The sequence below is a fragment of the Felis catus genome, chromosome F2 (assembly GCF_018350175.1).
Source record: "Felis catus isolate Fca126 chromosome F2, F.catus_Fca126_mat1.0, whole genome shotgun sequence".
Taxonomy (NCBI): domain Eukaryota; kingdom Metazoa; phylum Chordata; class Mammalia; order Carnivora; family Felidae; genus Felis; species Felis catus.
The window spans coordinates 44,661,575-44,683,482 of NC_058385.1; the positions used below are offsets into that span (position 1 = coordinate 44,661,575).

The 21,908-nt window shown below is 41.1% G+C and overlaps 2 protein-coding genes across 6 annotated transcripts in view; one reads left to right on the top strand and one right to left on the bottom strand.

Annotated features, from left to right (window-relative positions):
• Positions 1-14,258: 14,258 nt before the first annotated feature.
• Positions 14,259-21,908, top strand: part of LOC105261378 — a 33,487-nt gene continuing 25,837 nt past the window's right edge. For 3 of the 5 annotated variants that reach the window (XM_045049942.1, XM_019822941.3, XM_045049943.1), the window contains exon 1: positions 14,259-14,501. In XM_045049942.1, coding sequence (XP_044905877.1) covers positions 14,296-14,501 — 206 coding nt within the window. In that variant the 5' untranslated portion in view covers positions 14,259-14,295. Of the gene's footprint in view, positions 14,505-21,908 lie in introns of all 5 variants that reach the window. The other 2 variants (XR_006592595.1, XR_891332.4) reach the window with 2 other exon arrangements.
• Positions 14,540-21,908, bottom strand: part of STK3 (serine/threonine kinase 3) — a 278,518-nt gene continuing 271,149 nt past the window's right edge. Inside the window, exon 11 of the mRNA XM_011291410.4 lies at positions 14,540-15,914. Within this exon, the coding sequence (XP_011289712.2) occupies positions 15,756-15,914 (159 nt within the window). The 3' untranslated portion in view covers positions 14,540-15,755. The remainder of the gene's footprint in view (positions 15,915-21,908) is intronic.

Sequence of the window (21,908 nt, forward strand, 5' to 3'; positions counted from 1 at the left end):
CATATTCAGAGAGACTGGAGTGCTGGCCTCAGCAAATGATGCCAAGAGAGGAACCGAGAAGCAGAGTTAAATCAACCAAGAGCCATCATCTGGCGGAATGCTAAGCCATTTGCCAAGCGCAGTGCTGAGTGAAATGGAAACAGCTTCTTCACGTGCCCTCAGTCCCAAATACTTTCATATGTGTGACATTGGGTGAAAAGACGCCTCACGTGGCCTTTCAGGAGCATCTCTGACGTGTCACACAGGGATGTGCACCTGTGTATGCGCCTGCGTCTATGTGTGTGCATGTGTCTGTGTGTGTGTGCGGGTCTCTCTGTGAATCTGTGTCTATGTGCCCGTGTGTATGTATGTGGGTGTGTTTGTGCCACTGTGTGTCTGTGAATGTGGGGGTGAAATGAGAGGGGAAAGCGGTGGAGATAGCCGCTCTCCAGGACTCTCATCGACACTATCTTCATAGAGAGGCTTTCCCTGCATTCCCCCCAATTTAAATGAAGTTCTTCTGCCACGGATGCCTCTGTTTTATGTCTCAAAGCAGCCAATACTTTTTCGTCTTAGCTCCCATTGCAATTTGTCATTTTGTTTATTGGGTGGGGTCTGTCACCTCCGCTAATTGGAAGCTCCATGAGTGCAGAGTTATTTATCTCCAGTGCTCAACACGGTGCCTGGCACAGAGTAAATGCTGACAAGTGATAAATAAGCCAAGGGCAGAGGGGCCGGCGTGAAGTGTAGAGTTCAGGTCTCTTACAGGGGGTGGGGGGGCGGTAGACAAATCACAGGTTGCCGGGGAGTCCGTCTGACCTGCCGCGTGACTGAAGCAGGGTTGGGAGGCCTCATAAAGGGTTTTCGTTGAATGAACATCCCTTAGCAAATTCTCCCAGGCTGGACACGTGTGACATGTTGGTCAGTGCCACCAGTAAGACTGGAAGGGACAGACTCCCTGTGATGCACGTTTCTGAATGAGCTCCAGGACCGAGGAAGGGCTGCCGGGACATTCCTACTGGCTAATGACTAATGCCTGAGCCAGTGTGCAGGTGAGTAATGTCAAAATGGATCAATGTATAAGCACCCCATCCCTCTGGGGCAGGGTCCAACAGAGATCACCCACACTGTCAGGCTTTGGAGCAGAGGGCGTTAGATGTCCCCTCTATGGAATGGCAGGCATCGCTTTGTACTGGTCAGAGGGGCAGTCTTGACATTAATATTTCATTGCTGATCTTCTAGCGAAAACCCAAACCCAAAAACTCTATCTGAGCCCTTCACTGACATGCGTCTTCATCGTGGCTAGCTAAGCACATCGCAGTCTGCATACTGAGTGGCCTCTGCGGGTCACCGGCTGGCACACTCACGAGGCCGGTGGGGACTGTGCCCCTGTGAACGTGTCGCCTGCCGTGCGCTGGCTGAGGTGTTGGGCACAACGCGGCACCTCTGCTGCCTTCAGCAAACAGGTGAGATCTGCGCTAGGCCTTACTGTGAGGAGGGGCATCGGAGAGAAAAGCAGGTCCCCAGGTTGCTGGAGGCAGGATCTGGGAGGAAGAGCTGCGGCTACCATACAACCTGCTCCTCTGGACCAGGACAGAACCAAGAGGGCTGAGCAGAGGGATGGGAGCTGCTCTGGGGATCTACACAGACATGGATGCTGGGCGAGGAGTTAGGAGGAATTCAGATCAGGTGTGGGGAAGGCCATGGCCGGAGGCTCTGAGAGCCCCAAGCATATGAAGGGCCTTTATATCTCCTAGGCTGGCAATCTTAAGGCAAATTTATTCCATACTTAGCTTTATTTATTTATTTATTTATTTATTTATTTATTTTCTATCTATCTCTATTATCTCTCTCTGTCTCTATTATCTCTATCTATCTATCCATCTATCTCTATTATCTACCTATCTATGTATCTATCTATCTCTATTACCTCTCTCTGTCTCTCTCTATTACCTATCCCTATCTATCTACCTATCATCTATGTATCTATCTCTATTATCTCTCTCTCTCTCTCTCTATCCATCCATCTTTCTATCTCTATTATCTATCATCTATGTATCTATCTCTTTATCTCTCTCTATCTCTCTCTCTATTATCTCTATCTATCTATCTATCCATCCATCTATCTTTCTATTTCCCAACACCCTATAAAACAGGTTCTGTTATTATTCTTATTTTGTAGATGAGGATACTAAAGCAGAGGGGGGTTAAATAACTAAGTAGCCCAAGGCCACACAAAGCATCTACCTTCTAGAATATGTCATGTAAAGAAAGTGCCAGGCAGAGTCAGTGCTCAGAAATATTGTTTCCTGTTGCCTTTTCCAGTACAGTGAATATAGTCTGTGTAACAAGAGCTTCTTTGTGCCAGGAAACAAATTTTATAGTCATTGTCTCGTTGAAGTCTTCCCTACAACACTGGAGGGTGAATAATTTTTAAATGTATTTTTAAAGTGAATCAATTTGTAATTATACAGGCAATAGCCAAATACGTCTGTCATACAAAATATTAAACTTTATAGGAAGCACTCAAACCCACATGACCCTCCAACCTCAGTCCCAGCCCCCTCCCCGAGTCACTGCTATTATTGTATTGGTGTATATCCTCCAGAACTTCCTATTGACGTATATAGACAGATCGTTATACCTGGCGTATTGAAGAGTGGTTTTGTAAACTGCTCATTCTGAAAATGCCTCAGTTTCACTCGGGGAATTTTTTTCCATGTCAGTTCATAAAAACCAACTCTATTCTTGTTATCTGCTCCTCGCAGCCGTTGTCCCAGAGTTTATTTAGTCATCCCCCTCTGATACTCAATTAATGAGGTGAGTAATATTATCTTCATTTGAGGGCTGAGTACCTTGTCCAAGGCCATCCAACTGGAAATGGCAGAGCTGGGCTCCAGCCCACTTCCATTTGGTTCTAAAGCCAACAGTCGTAACCACTAGAGTATGAATGAACACAAACATAAATTTTGTTTTAAAGTCAAATGAGGGGCACCTTGTGGCTCAGTTGGTTGAGCGTCTGACTCTTGGTTTTGACTCAGGTCATGATCTTATGGGTTCTTGAGTTCAAGTGCAGTGTCGAACTCTGCTCTGCAAGAGCCTGCTTGGGATTTCTCTCTCTCTCTCTGTCTCTCTCTCTGTCTCTCTCTTTCTCTCTCCCCCTCTCCCCCCACTCATGTGGGTGGACTCTCTTCCCCCCCCAATACATAAATAAACATTAAAAAAATAAAGTCAAATGGAAACTCAGTAGTTACCATATTTATTTGTTCAATACACATTTATTGAGTGTCTAGTATGTGTCACAACAAGCGGTGAGGAATCTCTTCCCTGAAGTTTCTCCTCTCTTGACTTCCAGCTCTCCCTCATACCTCCTTGCCTACTATAAAAATCCGTTGGCTCTTCTTCTTGTCCTGCCAATCCCCCCAGGGCTTTATCCTTGGTCATTTCCCCTTTTCCTTCACTTGGCTCCGTCTCCAATTGTTCTTTCTGTCCACTCTTCTACTTGACAACAAAAGTCTTCATTTCCAGCACTACTCCCTCACCCAGCTCCAGATTCATGCTTCCACCTGCCTCCAGGATGCCTGCTGGGGGGTATCTCATAGGCATGTAAAATCAACATGTCTAAATCTTAACTCATTATCCTACCACTCAAATCCACTCCTATTCTGATTAACGGTATCATAGTTTAGGGTGGCCCAAGTTGGGGTCCTCAGTGCTATCCTTGACCTCTCACTCTTTTGTATCCCTCAATCCCACTTAGTCGACCGACCCCACTGGTTCAATCTCCCAAATAGTCCTTGGATTTGCCCTCTCCTCCCTGTCACCAGTCCCCTGTCATAATTCAAGCCTTCAGTGACTTCTCCTGGACTAGCTCAAACACCTCTCCTCCCCAGTTCGTCAAGCTCCCAAAAGCACAGGACCTGTTCTTCTGTTAGCCCTCAACTGAGCTCTGAGATTTCGGGTGTGTTTCTAGTTGAGGCATATTCCAATCATCTGAATGTCTGGTGTCTAAATGCCTAGAGCTCATTTAGTTTCCCGAAGCACTTTTTTGCTAGCTCCTGTGCATGAATGTGTCATTAAGCTGAGAATCTCTTACCATTAAACTAATTTCTCAGCTTTGTGCTTTAGAAGCATTACAAATACTATCTTTTTCACTACCTTTTGTGTGGTGATGATTGCAGGTCTGTCATCAGTGCTTGGATCTTTCATATTAATCACACAGTTAGCAAATGTATAGACTAAGAACTAGAACTGGTAGTAAAATATATAGCCTTTCTCTAACTGTACTGCACGCAAGGACATTTTTATTTTCTCACCACATCAACTGAATGTTTCATTTTATAAAGCACTTTTTAATGCTGTGGTTGGTGCCTCATGATGCAGGAAGCCCTGAGACTGTTCTGAGAAACATGGACACCCTTCACTCTTCGTACAGAATCATAGAAACAAAAATTACACTGTCTCAGAGCTAAATAAAAGAAAGATTCTGCTCCCCTTTTCATATTTCTGTGACACATCAGTCTGTTTTGTATGAATCAAAGGGTCTAGAACTCCAGAGATGTGACCATTTTCACTACATAATGGCACTAAAGCAGTTCACGTCTTCTCTTTTAGAACCTGGGGTATATTCATTCAGGCCTTAGAATATAGCTGGATGCAAAAATACAGCGATATTTGTCACATGAATTTTCACATTCAATCGAATAATTATTTGCTCAAGGGAAAAATAAATGCTTCCCGAGGCTCCAAAGTGTTAGATACTGAGTAATCTTGGTTTGGGAGACGACAGAGATATAATTTTGTGAATGGCAGCCCTATTCTCATGAAAGCCATTTGTTTTCAGTTCACCTCTCTGCCTATACCTTTGTTCATTCGTTGATTTATCTTCCTATCCACCCGTTCAGCAAATACCGAATGACACTGGAGGCACAGTGTGTCCTCATGGAAACAGATAAGGGTAATTAGTACCTCAAAGTTGGGTTTCTAAGATTTCTTGGCTGTTTGCATAGACCCAAAATTTAAATCATACTTCTTTTATCTGTGATCATCCCTTATTCAACAAGCAGTTATTAAACATTGCTATGTCAGGGCCTGTGCTGGTGTTACAGAGATTAGGAAAACATGGGCACAGTGCTGGCTCTTGGGCAGCTTAGGTGATAGGAAAGAAAGAAGAATGAGTAGATACTATAATAATGCAATATGGAAAGCTCAGTGATGGTGATCCATGTCTGGGCACGCAGAGGAGGCATCCCTAAGTTGAGTTGACAGGATGAGTTGCAACTGGCCACTTCAGGTTCAGGAGGGGTGGGCAGCAGAAGACATAGGCCATTTGAAGGAGCGTTCGGAGCTGAGAAGAGAGAGGGGGACAGGGCCCTGGTCTTAGAGAGCCATATTTGCTTTAATGAACTTTATCCTGCAGGTGATAAGAACCCATTGTGTTCTGGATTGATGTGGCAGCAAATGATGGAGGGGATGACTTGAAGGGAAGAACTGGAGCGGAGACCAGTTAAGGGGCTGCTGCAGTCTTCCAGGTCGCAGATGATGAACGCTTGAGGGGCAGTGGAGAGAGGATGGAGATGAGGACACGGATTCGAGAACTACTGGAAAGCCTGAATTGGCAGAGGGAGGGTGTGGGTGGAAAGACAATGAAAATGCAAGGAATCCCAGGTTTCTGGCATTGGTGAAGGGACGGTAGATGGTAGCACCAACTGGGTAGAAAATACAGGGGGGATGGTGTTTGGTCATGTTGAACGTGAAGTATGCGTGAGACATTAAGAATGCCTGGGTATGGAGTTTTAAGGGGAAGACTTGGGCTGAAGGCAGGAATTTGAGTGCCATTAGCATGTAGGTGTTTGCCAAACAGAGTATGATGCCACTGACAAAAATTGAAAACACCACGCAAGACAGATCTGCAAAAGTCATCCCTGTGTTTGCTCTGAGAATATTGGTAATGAATATTGATGTTAAATTAAATAGGGATGGTATGCTTTCCAGTGGGTGCCCTTAGAGAGATACTTCTTAACCTGGTGCTAAGAAGAGTCGAGTTTCTTCTGAGCAAGCGAGTATGCTTTTATTCCACACCGTACCCCCACCCCCGACCCGATAAAGTTCAAAAACTTCTATTTTATTACTATAACATAGCTAAGTACATTGTATTCATTTTTTAAGGTTTACAGTTCAGTGGTTTGTAATATAGTCAGAGTTATGCCGCCTTTACCACAATTTTAAAACATGGCTATCACCCCCAAAAGAAACCCTGTACCCATTATTTCATTCTTTTTGATTGTTGAACCATCTTCCCTGGCATGAATATACCACACTTTATCCATTCATCAGTTGATGAATGCTTTTTATCTTATAGACCAGCACTGTCTAATAGATTCACGATGAGAACCACAAACGTGAGCTGTAATTTTAAATTTTCTGGTAGTTGTATTTTTTTAAAAGAGGAATAGATAAAACTAATTTTATTAAGATATTTTAACCCAATATATCTAAAGTATTATTTCAGCATGTAATCAACATTAAAAAATACGAATGATATATTCTACATTTTCTTTTATACTAAGTCTTTGAAATACGATGTGTATCTTTCTACCCAGGATTCATCTCAACTTGGACTAGCTTCTTTTCCAGTGCTAGTGGCTGCCATATTGAACAGCTGAGTTCGATGGTATCTAAACTGTGTCTGGTTTCCTTCTTCACTTGGGCTCCTTAGGAAGCTTTGAACCAAATTCATGGTAAGCAGGTTTTTGTTAATGTGATTCATGGCTCCAGACTGCTGCTCTACTTTTGTCTCCCTTTTGTCTTATCTTGTTACATTTGTTTTTAATCTATGCTACGTTGTTAGCCTTTATGTTCCTGCCCTCTCCTTTGGTAATTGCCTTGATTGGAGGTGGAAAACGCTGAAGGTCTTGAGAGGAAAACCACTGACAAAAAGGAGATCACTGTTTCAGTCAAGGCAAACAGCCAGTGAAGCGATTTGAGGAACTGAGCATAAGCATATTCCTTTAGATGCGGCTGCTGACCCTCTCCCCACCTTTCTCTGGCTCCTTTGCCCCAACAGTCAAGCTCAGCGAGCCACCACAGACAACATTTCTTCCATATACTATCAAGGAATGGAAATGAGTGCCGCTGAGTGTGACTGGTAGACATGGGCACCAGGAAATAGGCCAGATATTACTTGCAATTAATTGATCTCGAAAACATTCAGTGACTTGGCAAAAGAAAACAAAACAAAACCCCAAACGGGCCACCTCCTAAATTGCAGGGTAGAGAGAGCAAGCAAAGCAAACGATCCTTGATGCTTTTCCACTACACACATTATTATGCAATAAACTTTCTTAGACTCTGAAAGATATACCGTATATTCTTTCTCATCTCTCTGCCTTCCTATATGTTCTTCCTATATGTTCTGCCCTCCCCATAGTGCCCTTCTCCCTCTCTTGCCTTCCCAAGCTTTAAAGCCCGGTTCAAATATCGCTTCAGTGAAGACTTCCTCAATTCCTGCAGCCACAGGGACTTGTGGTATCCTTTTTACTACACTCACCACACTCGTGTATCTATGCCCTGCACCCAGCGATATGCACCAGCTCTTGGGCAGACAGGAACCATGTCGCCTTCATTTCTGTGTTCCCACACTCAGCTGGGAAGCTGGCATGTAGTTGGTGCTCAATGAATGTTTGTTGGTGAGTAAAGAGAGCAAGTCACTGGAGCCTTCTGGGTGCTGGGCAGCGTGCTCTCCGTGTGTGTCTCATCCACCTTTCACAACCCCGAAGCTCTTCTCTGGTAAGGAAGGTGGGACTTATGCAAGGTCAAACAACTCACCTAAGGTCGTGCAGCAAGTTAGTGGCAGAGCTTCAAAGACACCTACTTTTGAGGAGTACCAATCCGTAAGAGACAAGCTTCTTTGTCGTTTCATAATGGCCTCAAGGACTAAAGCACTGAATTTGTTTCAAATTGGACACAGTAGGGCCCTTTTCTACCAGAAGAAGCTATTGCTTCCTTTCAGCCAAGCTAGAAATGGTTACTATAGACAAATAGCATATATATCTCTATACACGATACATATATGGGGTCATTGCTTTGAATACATGTCAGGGTACTTGGCAAGACAATAGAAGTCATTGACCTAAAAACACTAGCAACTCATTATATTTGTGTGAAGTTGAAATAATTTTGCACTAAGAACTTTAAAAACATTGTGTTTGAATTTCTGTGATTGCCTGCCACACTCAGATTCTGGAATCATATCCCGAATTACAACTTGCTTGTTAAAGCAATTAATTTACTTTCAAAATTGAAAATCCTTGCTGAAACTTGTTAAGGCCCAGGTGCATTAGTCTATCGATATCAGAAATAATTTCCAAAGTCCACATTCTAAGCATGTTAACTGATTTATGGTCATCAGCTGGTACACCTTTAAAAAAACTATATACTTTGTGAAAGGTCAACAGAAAATGAATTCATGAATCCACAAAATGATTCCTTAATGATGGAACGGTTCTACGTTTCAGATTTTTCCAAGCATCTTGTTTCTTAACATCAAAGACTTTAGTTTCAAGTGCTATTATGTCTTCTCATTGGAATATTTTTGCTAAGAATTTTCTTTTTAAGTAGGAAAGCAAGCTGTCATGGAATAAATGGGGAGGCTGGATAAATAAATGCACAGCTGGAGGCCTGCCCCCATCCCGCATGCTCTGTACACACTGGAACATTAGGAAAAGTATGTACAGGAGCCTGGCTGGCTCAGTGGGTTAGACGTCCTACTCTTGATTTTGGCTCAGGTAAGGATCTCATGGTTCGTGAGATCGAGCCCCACGTCATCCTCAGGCTCTGTGCTGACATTGTGGAGCCTGCTTGGGATTCTCTCTCCCTCTCTCTCTGCCCCTCCCCACTTGCACACAGCCTTTCTCTCCCTCTCTCTCAAAATAAATGGAACTTAAAAAAAAAAAGAAAATATGTAAAAACTGAGAGCTTTAGTATCAGGTGGTGTTTAACTTCCACTCAACCAATTACAGTTCACCTTGGAAAATTCTTTATATATATGTAATTTATTGTCAGGTTAGCTAACATACGGTGTATACGGTGTGCTCTTGGTTTTGGGGGTAGATCCCCATGATTCATCGCTTACATACAACATCTAGTGCTCATCCCAACAAGTGCCCTCCTCAATGCCCATCACCCATTTCCCCCCTGCCCTGCCCCTCTCCCCTTGGAAAATTCTATAAAAATGTAAAAGACAAAACTGGTTGTCTGGTTTCAACATGGACAGGCACTGAGTTTTCTCCTAGAACAATTTTAGAACATGTTAGCTTTGAGTGCTTTCCATTGAAATGGAATAGACTTGGTTCTCTATCGAAGAAATGTGGGGTATGACACTACTTGTAACTTTGGGGTACAACTGTCATTTTAATATTAGGCAAAATCTATTTCCCTTTGCTTTCCTCTATTTTTTGGTTCATATCCTTCTCTTTTCATTGTGAATATGAAGTGGCATATGAATAGAGGAATAGGAATGGAAAAATCCTGAGAAGTAGATAAGCTTCTTTAGCAATTCTGATCTGTTGGCTGACCCGGGGCTGGAAGCTAGGGTGCTTGCCTGGTCATCCTGAATCAGGTTTTGTGTAAATGTGATTTGAACAGGTTGCCAAGGGCACAGGTGCAGGAGCCAAGGGCATTATGGTGTTCTCTAGCTTGTCTTCTTTCCAAAGAGGAAGGATAGGGGTTATCTCAGTATCTAGGAGTCTCATACCCTTTTGGGCGGTAAGACTCACATGTGGAAGATTCCAGCAGAGTTCTAGGTGCAGGACCTCAAGAACAAACCCCCTTGACACTCATTACCATATCTGACACCCACAAGAACCCTGTCAGAAGACATAAAAATTACACATAATAGGGAACCAGATCCTTCTAAATATAGCAGAAGGACCAAAACTTCCACAGATGTTTTCTTTTTCTTTTAAAAAATATTTTCAGGTTTTATAAGTATGGGATCATGTAAATGGAAGTATGCAGATCATAGAATACCATAGGCTTTTAACTGTCAGTTTGATTTTGAGCTTCCTGGGATCAAAGCAAGTTGGGAAACCATCAGTTGCATGACTCATATTTTTAAGGACCAAGAATGCTAAATCTTCAGTGAAACAAAACTTTAAGGGCATAAACTTGAAATTTCCAGAGGGGTCTTCATAAATGTTGGTCCTAACAATATCCCTAAAATAGAAAGGAGAGTCTTAGGCAGGGGTGAGAGGAATGTTTAGCTTACTATTTACTTTGTTTTAGATAGAAAAGAAAACACTCTTAAAAATTGAATATGCTTTTCCTCAGTGCAAATCGCTACCTGAGAGTAGGCCAGGCCCTTAATGGAACACACATCTGGGTTCTAGGAGACTCTAATGCACTTTAGAAGTTCTAATAAATTTGCTCATCAATGGAGAACAGAGCCATTTTCTTCATTCTTTTTTTTTTAATGCTTATTTATTTTGAGACAGGGGGCAGAGGGGGCAGAAAGAGAGGGAGAAAAGAGGATCCCAAGCAGGCTCCATGCTCAGCATGGAGATTGATTCAGGGCTTGATCCCAAGACCCTGGGATCATGGCCTGAGTCGAAATCAAGAGTTGGATGCTTAACCAACTGAGCCACCCAGGCACCCCTAAAAGTTTATTTTTCAATCTATGTCTATGTGCCATATGCCAAGAACTTTGTTAAATATTTTACATTTGATACAGAACATTTGATCTTCACAATTGCTGCATTATTACAGATGAAGAAATGGAAACACAGATTAGCTGAATGGTTTTTCTTGCCCAGGGCAATAAAAGTGTAAAGGAAGAGCTGGGATTTGAACCCAGGTAATTTAGCTTCTGAGGCCATGTGTTTTGCATGTATATGTACTAACTTTCCATGTCCATGTCCATGTACTAACCATGCTGGTTAGTGTTTCTCCAAATACTCATTAACCAAGGCAGGCTTTTGTAAGGGAGTGAAATGGACACATTTCAGTTTACAAAATACATAGATTTTCAAGGCATAAGAACTCCAAATATACCCTAATAACGAAGTAAAAAAAAATCTTTGTGTAAGTCATCTTGGAAACTTAACGCATTCTGCTTTTTTTCTTTCCCCCACATGTAGGAAGGATGCCATTTCAGAAAATGTAGGTCCCATTTGAAATGGAGCACAGGATCACATCAGCTAACAATGGTCCTCTTCTAAGTTTTAACTGAAAAGCTTCTCTTTCTAAGATCAGCAAGCAGGCTTAGCAATCCCGTCCAACATTCTAAAGCCAGACCTCCTGTGTTTATTAGGCAATGTGGTCTAGTGGAAAAAGCAAAGATTTTGGAGACAGACGCTGGCATTGACTAGCTTTGTGACCTCATTTAATCTCTCCAATCCTTTCTTTTCTGAGAAAAAGACTGTATCTTGTTATGAAGGTTTGAGATAATAAATCGAAAGTGCATGGCTTAGGAGATGCTCAAAACCTGGTTGAAGCTAGTATTATTGTTGTCAACGTGATTACCTGGGTGTAAGGAGAGCGATTAGCCTTTATGATTAGTGATGACAATTTTGTTGTTTGGGCTAATACTATTCAATGAAACTTTATTTGCTACCGATTTCATTTAACATCCGAGAAAGCAATGTGGGGAAACAAGATGGATAAACACCAAGTCTCTGCTCCCAGGAACCTTATAATCCAATAATAAATCACATCATTATAATAGAGTTTGAAAGCAGTTTGGTTTGGTGGAAGAAAGGGCTCAAATAAAGCAATTATGTAAGATGAGGTCATGTCCATTGGGGCATGATGCAGGTCTTGAGTGCCAGGAGGCAGAGTTCATTCGTAATTTGGTAGGCAAAGTCTTGTGGGCAGAAGAGTAACCCCTAAAATCAGCACTTTAATTTAAAGAGCTTAATCAAGTGAAAAAAATGGTGGCAGGGAGTCTGACTACTGATATGATCCAGCTCGAGAAGAACACGTCCTTGAAGCTGGTTTTCCAAGATTGGTGGAAGAACGGAACTGGTCACTTGCTTTCTCTTCTGGGGTCTTTTCATGGTGTTTGGCTGAGGTTCAGGTATTTCGTGTGGACATGGAACAGGGAGAAACTGACCGACTTCCTGGAGGATAAGTCACCATTCAGTGGCACCAAACTACCCAGCTAAGGTATATGCACCCTTGAGTCCACATCCCATCAGATTGCTCAAAAAGCAAAGTAGTTCTCTCTTTAGACCCCCAATTCTTGTGCTTTGGGACCAAATGTCTAGGATTCCAAAAGAGCATTTTGATGAAACACCTAATTATATGCGTATGCCTGGTAACAGTTTACTAATGCAATGTAACTCCAATTGTTTTTTTTTTTTTAATGATTTTTTTTTAAACATTTATTTTTGAGACAGAGAGAGAGAGAGAGAGCATGAACAGGGGAGGGTCAGAGAAAGGGGGAGACACAGAATCTGAAACAGGCTCCTGGCTCTGAGCTGTCAGCATAGAGCCCGACACGGGGCTCGAACCCACGGACCATGAGATCATGACCTGAGCCGAAGTCGGACGCCCAACCGACTGGGCCACCCAGGTGCCCCTAAAAAATGATGTTCTATTTAGAGTGTTGTATCATTAGTATTTTCAGGATTTATTTTAATCATTAATCTTTGACACAGGATAGGAAACAAAAATAGCATTCCTATTGAATGCTAATGTGTCAGTAATTTGAAAAGATTTCCTGTGACTAAGTTAAAAACATTTTATTGATGTATTATAGAATTTCCGCTAGAGAAGCTACATATCCTGCAGTGAGTAGAGAGTGATTTTAAACCTTGGGGATGTGATTCAATAAATAAACAGAGGAAAGAAACACAAAAGCATGTAAGTCATGTATATAAGGTTGATTAGCATAGTGTCTGACAAATAGTAAATGTCCCAAATATTAGATGGTATTATTTTGAAATCCATTTAAATAAAAACATTTTCTTCCCCGATTTATATTGACCAAATTAGCTCATATTATGAACATAAAACTATTACTGCTAAAATAAGCTAAGTGTATTGTAAGTCTGTAGAAATGAGTCATCTAGATCAGAAAAAACCTTCTCATCTACAGAACAACATATACAATGATGCTGGATTTTAGGCAAGACAAAATCCTCACTCATTAGCTACAATCACACTTACAATTCTGCGTTTATGAAAGGACGGGGGTGTGCAGAAAGTACACTTACCTATTTTTGGAATGTTCTCAGAAGCCAAGGTTAAGATAATAAGAGGCTTCTTCTTAAACTCATTAAAATAACCAGAAAACTCTTTCCTCAGCATCACGATTAATCAAGGCTTACCTAGACTTGAAGCTTTCTTTCATGGCTTTTGGTTCTTCAAAACTTATCATAAGTTCCTTTTTTTGATTGGTGGGGGGCAGAGACTGAGAAGCTTGGAAGAATTTTAAAAGATTATCCTAAAATATTCTAGAGCTTCCTAAGTCTCTAAAATAAAAATATGCTCACTGCTCTTAATTCTCTTGTGTGTGTATGTGTGTGTGTGTATAAAGAATAAAAATAACAACAGGATATAAAACCTATTTATATACAAATTACAATGTGATTGGAACATTCAATGTTTACTATTAAAAGGAGGATTCTTGTTGAGACTGAATTAGAAAGAGTGGTTAACAGGCCTCATCGAATTAATTTGCATACATTTTCTAATTTAGCAAACTGGAGAGAAATCCTCTTCATAGGTTTCTTGACATTTCATGTGGGCGGTTTTACTTGGATGGTAGCAAGTCAGTCATTTGATTCCACCAAATTAGGCAGGGTATTAGGTTACTGAAAAGAAAAACAATTAAGGAAGGGGTAAAAAAGGTAGGGTGCTTGAGGGGACTGACTCATCTGACTGTCCCAAGTAGACTCCATAAGTATGCAGCTGAAGCATATATTGTAGATTTAGTCTTCATTCTTAATTACCTTTAGAAATTTTTCAATACTTCCCACTATGTTAACAATCTTGTAATTCCTATGTGACTTATAAGGACTCAACAGAGCAGAGATAAATGTTACTTCAAGGCATACCCGGGATGCATCTGCCATTTTAAAATGGAATAAAAGCTCTCTGGAGATGATATGCCTTCTCTGGTGGTCATCAGTGAACCTGCCGGCATCTCCCTTCTCTCCCCTCCAGGCACATGGTAAGGTTGCATCTCCTTGCTCCCTTGAAATGAGGAGTGGCCATGTGACTGGTTCTGAACACAGGGTGTGGCCAACCTGACACGTGTCACAGTGGAGCTTGTGTGACTTGTCAGTGCTCCTTCCCTTTCTAGGGTGACCACTAATGTTACAGAGGGTGAAGGCACCATCGGTGGGGTCCCTGGGTGAGAGCGACAGGAGCAGGGTATCTTGCCAAGCGGGGGTGGGCACGGAGCATCAGAAAGAAATGAGCTGTTACTACGCTGAGCCACTGAGGTTTCACGGTTGTTATCCATCATCCAGCCCGTCCTCACTAATATACCTGCCTCGCCAGGAAAAGATAGAATCCAGGTGGTGAGTTTTTTGCAAAGACAGAGAGACGCAATACGCTGGGTGGCACAGTAAAATTTATTTGTCTTTACGATTTACACACAGTAATTAAACACACAAAAGACCAAACACGGTCAAGATGGCCATATGTAGCTTCGGAAATGACTGGTCCCAGATCAATCACGCAAACCTTCATTCAGCTTAGAAATGAGTTTCTTTTTAATGGTTTTAATCTTTTTATTCAGTCCCCAAGGCTTGTACAGTTCAGTACAAATGTTTCTGCTATTTTGTTATCGTCAGGCACATGATGTTTACCAATTCCCAGGAAATAAGTGAAATCAACAAAAAAGTCCTGTGACAATTGAGCATGTTTTCACAGGAATAAATTTGATGAGCTTATTACAGTTTGATACAGTTTAGCTATCAGACCTACATATGAAACATGAAACAAATTGCATTTGTTTTAAGGATTTATTTCTTTTAAAATATTTACCACGCTTTTTTGTGCAAGAGTTCCATTGATTTCTTTGGTTTTAAACATTACAGCTCCATGTGATCTAAATATAGTTTTATTTGTACCAAACATCAGGAATACAAACATTAAACAAAATTTCAGAAGGTAAAAATGGAATTATTGCTTCAGTATAAAAAAATGTCTGGCCCATTTGGGTACTATTGCTATTATTGCTTTGCTTCTATTGGAAAACTATCCTGGAAATCAAGGAATGTACCCCCATAGCTCCCTGCTGAAAGTATAATTTGGTTGTACGTTATCATCTATTATTAATGTGCCCTACCTTCACCAAAGCTATCCTGATCTCGTCCTTAAAAACAAAACAAAGTGAAACAGCATAAATAAATAAGCTTACGTAGGGGATACAATAAATAAGCTACCAGAAATAAGAATAAAGAATATTGTAACATAAAGCCCTTCGGTGCTGTACAATTAAACAATGGTTTCAGATTTTCAAGGTCTCTAAACACAGCTTTTGTTTTATAACACAGTTTTAGTGCTGGTATGCAGCTGACAGATCTAGAGAAGAATACCTTTCTGTTGTTTTCATTACCTAAGAATGAAAACATAGTGGCTATAGTTGTCAATTCTGCCCTGTGGAAATTTACTAGATAGGTACCATTGTCAATTTTGGACCGTTGCCTAGTTGTAGAGCACAAATCTTAGGGATTAAAAAAAACCCAATAATAATATTCCTTCAATTCTTAGTGGTTTCTTGGTCTCCAGAATAGTTATAGAAACAAACAGGGAAGAAATCAGACTCAAAAGTTTTGCTGCCTTCTTTTCTTCGCATCCATTGCATCCAGAATGGGTTGTCTTTTCGCCGTGTATCGTTGACGAAGCTCTTCTATTTCTCGTTCCATCATGGGGTCCAGTGCTTTTAACCGCATCTGTAGTTCTTCTAGACTTAGATTTTTTAACTAGAAACAGAAAAAAGTGAAGATATCAATACAGTATAAAATTATCTACAATAGGCTAAAATCTAATGGGGTTTAGCATGGATATTTCAGCAAACTCTCTACAACGTCTTTGAAATATGGTTCAATAACTAAAACAGGAATTCCTTCACTAAAGAACCAAAAAGCCATGCCTTATAAGAATCTTAAGTAATTCTGCAACAAAAGCAATAAAAAAACCTCTGCTTTTAGGAAAGAACAAATGAGAAAAATAAGCAGATGAAAAGTATTAGTTTTTTAAAGAAGGGCAGAAAAACAAATCCACCATTGCCAACACACGGACTTTCAGGATATGCTCCGGATATATTCACTCTAACCTCTCACATCCTCGCCAGCTTTGGAGCACTGTCATAATTGTCAACACTTGCAGAGATCACCCAAGAATGTGACAAGATTGAATGCAGGTTAAATTACCCATTCTATCCTGCATTTTACCAATTGCTTAAATTTTAAGTACTTGGTTAATCAAAAAATTAAATTACCTAGAATACTTCTATCCCAAACATTTTGATACAATAAGGTTTTTAATTTATGCCTCAAAATATCCCAAGCCTGATATATTAGTGACGAGTAAATTCCGACCTGCTGGTCAATCTGAGACTAAACTATCAGCTTTTCACCACATACATTATAGTTTGACGATAATGATGTGATTTGACTAAATGATCTAGTTTGACCATAGTGATTCAGTTCAATTACTCTGGCTTCCAGAGACAACACTAGCAATCCTTTACTGGTTTTCTGTGTAACAGGAGGTGAGAGGCCTCAGGTCAGGGGGATGAAATCCATTCTACATAACAGGATCTGTGGCATGCTGAGCTTTACTGTAATTATTTATATGTGAAAAAAGGGCGCCTGGATGGCCCAGTTGGTTAAGGGTCCATCCTTGGCTCTCAGGTCATAATATCGCGGTTTGTGGGTTTGAGCCCTGTGTCAGGCTCTGTCCTGATAGCTCAGAGCTTGGAGCCTGCTTTGGATTCTGTGTCTCCCTCTCTCACTGCCCCTCCCCACTCACGCTCTGTCTCTCTTTCAAAAATAAATATACGTTAAAATTTTTTTTTATATGTGAAAACAGCAAGATATGGATTATCTCCTGAGAAACATATTTTAAGATGCCCTGAAATATATAACCTAACACTTGGGCTTTATCTTACTAACATTTTAAAAAAGTCTAAAACTTTGTCTCACTCAGAAACTATTAAAGCAATGGTGGCAGATAAGTGGTTTTAAAAAATCTGTTAAACCACAGTGATTTACAGAATGCTATTACATATTCAGCATCTTGGTAGGTACTGTAAGGAAAGCAAAGAAGCACTGAACTATTTCCTTGCCTTAAGAAACTTGCAAATTGGGGCACCTGGGTGGCTCAGTCTGTTAAGCGTCTGACTTTGGCTCAGATCATGATCTCATGGTTCATGGGTTGGGGCTCACATCAGGCTCTGTGCTGGTGGTGCAGAGCCTGCTTGGGATATTCTCTCTCTCTCTCTCTCTCTCTCTCTCTCTCTCTCTCTCTCTCCCTCCCTCCCTCCCTCCCTGCCCCTCCCCTACTTGCACTCTCTCCCTCTCTCTTTCTCTCTTAAAAAAAAATAAAGGAAACTTGCATATTAGTCAGAAGGGTGAGATCAGCAACTAGAAACATGTGGACTGACACAAGACCCTACTGCATATAGTACAGATTGATTGCAATGAGAGGTTCTTAAGTCCATGAATAAGCTTCTCATGTACCCAATTTTGCAGGTTCAGTGTACATTTTCCTGGGGACAACATCTATTGCTTCTTGCTCTTTTATTTTTTTTTTAAACAGATTCCCAACAAAAAGAGAGAAGTGTCACTAAGCTGATCCCTTTTAGGGGAGCAGGGACCATGCTGGTCCTTGAAAAGGGGGGTATCTCAGAGATGAGCAGGGCCCTGAGGAGGAAGCTCCACCATGTTGAGGAAGGACTATGGTTGCTGCAGAACCAAGGGCTGGTGGGGTCCCAAGCTAGGCAAAGCAGGGTTTGGACTTTAGGGAATCACGATCTGCTCCACAGCAGGAGAATTCCATGAGAGTAATTCAGACTTGGTCTTAATATGATAACACTTGCAGCAATTTTTTGTTTTAATAAGAGAACTGTCTTTGGTTATTTTATGAGCCAAATCAGAAAGTGCTCTCATTACTTTATAGTCAACATGTCAATTTTAACCAAAAATAGCATTTTTCAGCTTGATCCTCCACTTTCCTCACCTTACCTGGCCCTAAATTACTCTTGGTTCTAAAAAATCCATTCTCACTGAAAAAGGTTTGTCACCACTGAGGATACTGAAAAGAATGAGTCACAGATTCTGAAGTAAATTCAAAAGAGGCGTTCCAAAAATATAGGCATGACAGTGTTACGGGAAAGAGTATGTGGGCTCCCAGGATGATGATTCTGAAGGTGAGTACCACTTGCCTTGGTGTATGAAAAGTTCTGGTGTATACATATATAGAATAATATATATATACAATATCCCCTGTCATAAAAAGAAGCTACCTTACTATATCACACCATTATAGGCATTTATATTATCATGCATTGTATTTTATCATATTCTTCATTAATTTTTAACCCAAGTACTAATCATGCCACTATTAATATGGCTAAATATGTTCAAATCTCTGGGAGGATAAAGAATAAGCCAATAGGGGACTTCAGAACTTTCTGAACTGGACGAACAGGTTAAGGGGGGGGGGGATGAAGAACCGATTAGACACCACACAGGGCCTTGTTTCCCTAAGAAAGACGGGGCACCTGGGTGGCTCAGTCGGTTAAGCGTCCAACTTCAGCTCAGGTCATGATCTCGCGGTTTGTGAGTTCGAGCCCCGCGTCAGGCCCTGTGCTGACAGCTCAGAGCCTGGAGCCTGCTTCGGATTCTGTGTCTCCCTCTCTCTCTTTCCCTCCCCTGCGTGCGCGCTCTCTGTCTCTGTCTCTCAGAAATAAATAAATGTAAAAAAAAAAAAAATTAAAGAAAGACACGTCCGGGTGCTGTCTACATGAGATCCCATTTCACTTTTGTCTCTTTTTCAGTCCACACTAATCTTCCCATCTCTGAATTTTTTTTTTTAATTTTTTTTTCAACATTTATTTATTTTTGGGACAGAGAGAGACAGAGCATGAACGGGGGAGGGGCAGAGAGAGAGGGAGACACAGAATCGGAGACAGGCTCCAGGCTCTGAGCCATCAGCCCAGAGCCCGACGCGGGGCTCGAACTCACGGACCGCGAGATCGTGACCTGGCTGAAGTCGGACGCTTAACCAACTGCGCCACCCAGGCGCCCCTCTGAATTTCAATATAACATTCATAATTTAAACAACACAATTTAGTATTTGATTCTAAATTTATTTATTATTATTTTGCAATTGACTTTTATGAATGAGTTTCAGGTCTCCCTGTCAGATATTCTAAAAAATATTTAAACTTTAGATACTGTAAACACGGTTAGAAACTGTCAAACTGTACTGCTAAATACCATGGCATGAGGGTGGGTAAATAGAAATACAGAAAAAAATGATTCAAAGGAATGGGTTACTCTAAGATTAGGAGAAATAGCATCAAAGCAAAGGAAAACAATTTTTGCATTAAGATATTCCTGTAAATATCTTATACTACCTTACTGGGGCAAATTACCAACAGTTTATAAATATTATATTACAGTAATGGACCAAATTCAGAGAAAGAAGCTACTTAGAAGAAAGTTTTCCTCCTCTAATAGACTTGCATATTTTCAATATGTAAAATGTGTGACGAACAGGTCTGTGATGTTGGAGAATCATCCAGGACTGCTAGGGAATTAAATGTTCCATATAAGAAAATTTATGAAGTATCTAAATCTTAGTTTTTTAGGTGGTAAAAACTTTGTTTCAACCGTTTTGAAGAGAAAATCTTTATGAAGTATTTTACAGAATATGCCGGCTTCTAAAGGAGAGGACACAGGACCTAAAGCAATCTTTCCTTAATGATGAATCCCCATTATTAATTTCTACTACTAATCTATGCCATGTATTAATTTCCTCTCTCCTTTTTGGCTTTTTATCTTCATTTGAGAGAAAGCTATCAGCTCCTTTTCATGACCCTCATTAGACGGATATCATTCTCTCTTTACATAGTTTGTTCATCTATTGGGAACCAGAAAAGTGACTGAACGGTCCTAGAAAGCATTACACTAAATAAAATACGTTAATGACGGCTTGAGGCTGTTTTAGGAAAGACAGAGCATGGTTCTAGTGCTGAAGCTTGTACCACCTGTTTCTAGTGTTTTTGTTTTTTAAAAAATTTGATTTCAGATTTGTGGCTCTGTAAGGTTGAAGTTACAGGAAATCTGACAGCTATGTAAGAAACATACATAGTTACATTTTCAGATGAGCTGTCAGAGAACTCCAGAGTACTCATTTATTAAAATATTTATTGATAATTTCTATGGACCAAGCATGTGGATACAGAGATGAATAGAACACTCTACCTCCCACAGAGAACTTGCAATCTAGCTGGCAAGACAGGTCCACACACGGCTAATTGACTGAAGGATGGGTAAGCTGAGAAGATGGCAAGTAGGACAGGGCAGAAGGGAAGCAGCATGAATAGAAATGTATAAGGTACCCAAATGCTCCATACTTTTGGAGACCTCAGCTGGCTGCCGGGATGTGGGGCGGATCCATGGGGGGAGGGGTCAGGAGAGGAGACAGAAGGAGACAGGAGACCTTTAAGCATGTTGCTACAAACTTTCTGTAGCGAAGAAGGAAATGCTAGATAATTGTGAACATAACTGGTGACAAGATCATATATGAGATAGAAAAATGTACCTACTAGCAGGTACAGAAAATGGAATACCATGGGTGAAAATGGAGGCAGGAAGGCCTGTCAGCAGGTTACTGCACAGTCTAATGAGAGGATGAGGCTTGGACTAGGAAAAAGGAAGTGGAGACTCAGAAGAAGGGAGGGATCTGAGAGACTTGGAAGTAGAACTGATAGGGCTTTCTTTGTTGACTGGTTGATTACGAAGGGTCAGGAAGAAGGAAGGGCTAGGATGATTCTGGCTTCAAGCTAGGGTGATGGGGTAGAGTTATCATTAATAAGGTACGGGAGTAGATCACATGGCATTTTAGTCCTGCTGAGTTTGAGACGTGAACAAGGCATCAAGGTGGAGACATTAGATATGGATTATAATTTGGAGTTTTGGAGTTCAGCAGAGAAATTAAAGCTACCGATTTAGGGAATCATCAGCATTTAGGCTATAACCGAAGCTCCTGATGAGGATCAGATTATCCAGGACAAGGTTTTCTCCTTGATTTTACGATCTATGGTATCCAACAAAAAATAATCTCCAAAATGTAGCCTTTGTTGCCAGAGGCTCTTCTCGTTTTGTTAATAGAAGAGAAATATCAGTAGATTTCTAAATAACTGGATCATGGTGTCATCTAGACAAAAAAAAAATGTGAATCTAACTGGTAGAAGTTTTCACTTTTTATACAGTGGGTATGATTTTAGACATGCACTTCTGGCTGAGTTCTGACTTATGATAAATCCTAATAACATATATTTAGCATTCTGCATTTCTGTAGCTACCAAGCCTCACAGGCATGAAAATGATTGCGGGGTTGGGAGAAATGGGGCAGGAGCAGCTTTTCCAAGCTCTTGGAAAGCACTACTGCTCGACGGCTTAGTAGTAAATAGGGTCACAAACCAGATAAAATTTTATGGAGACTCATAATGACAAACATGGTCCTGTAATATTAAACAATTCCACTATCATCCTTTTAAAATACTAATCCAGGGGTGCCTGGGTGGCGCAGTCGGTTAAGCGTCCGACTTCAGCCAGGTCACGATCTCGCGGTCCGTGAGTTCGAGCCCCGCGTCAGGCTCTGGGCTGATGGCTCAGAGCCTGGAGCCTGTTTCGCATTCTGTGTCTCCCTCTCTCTCTGCCCCTCCCCCGTTCATGCTCTGT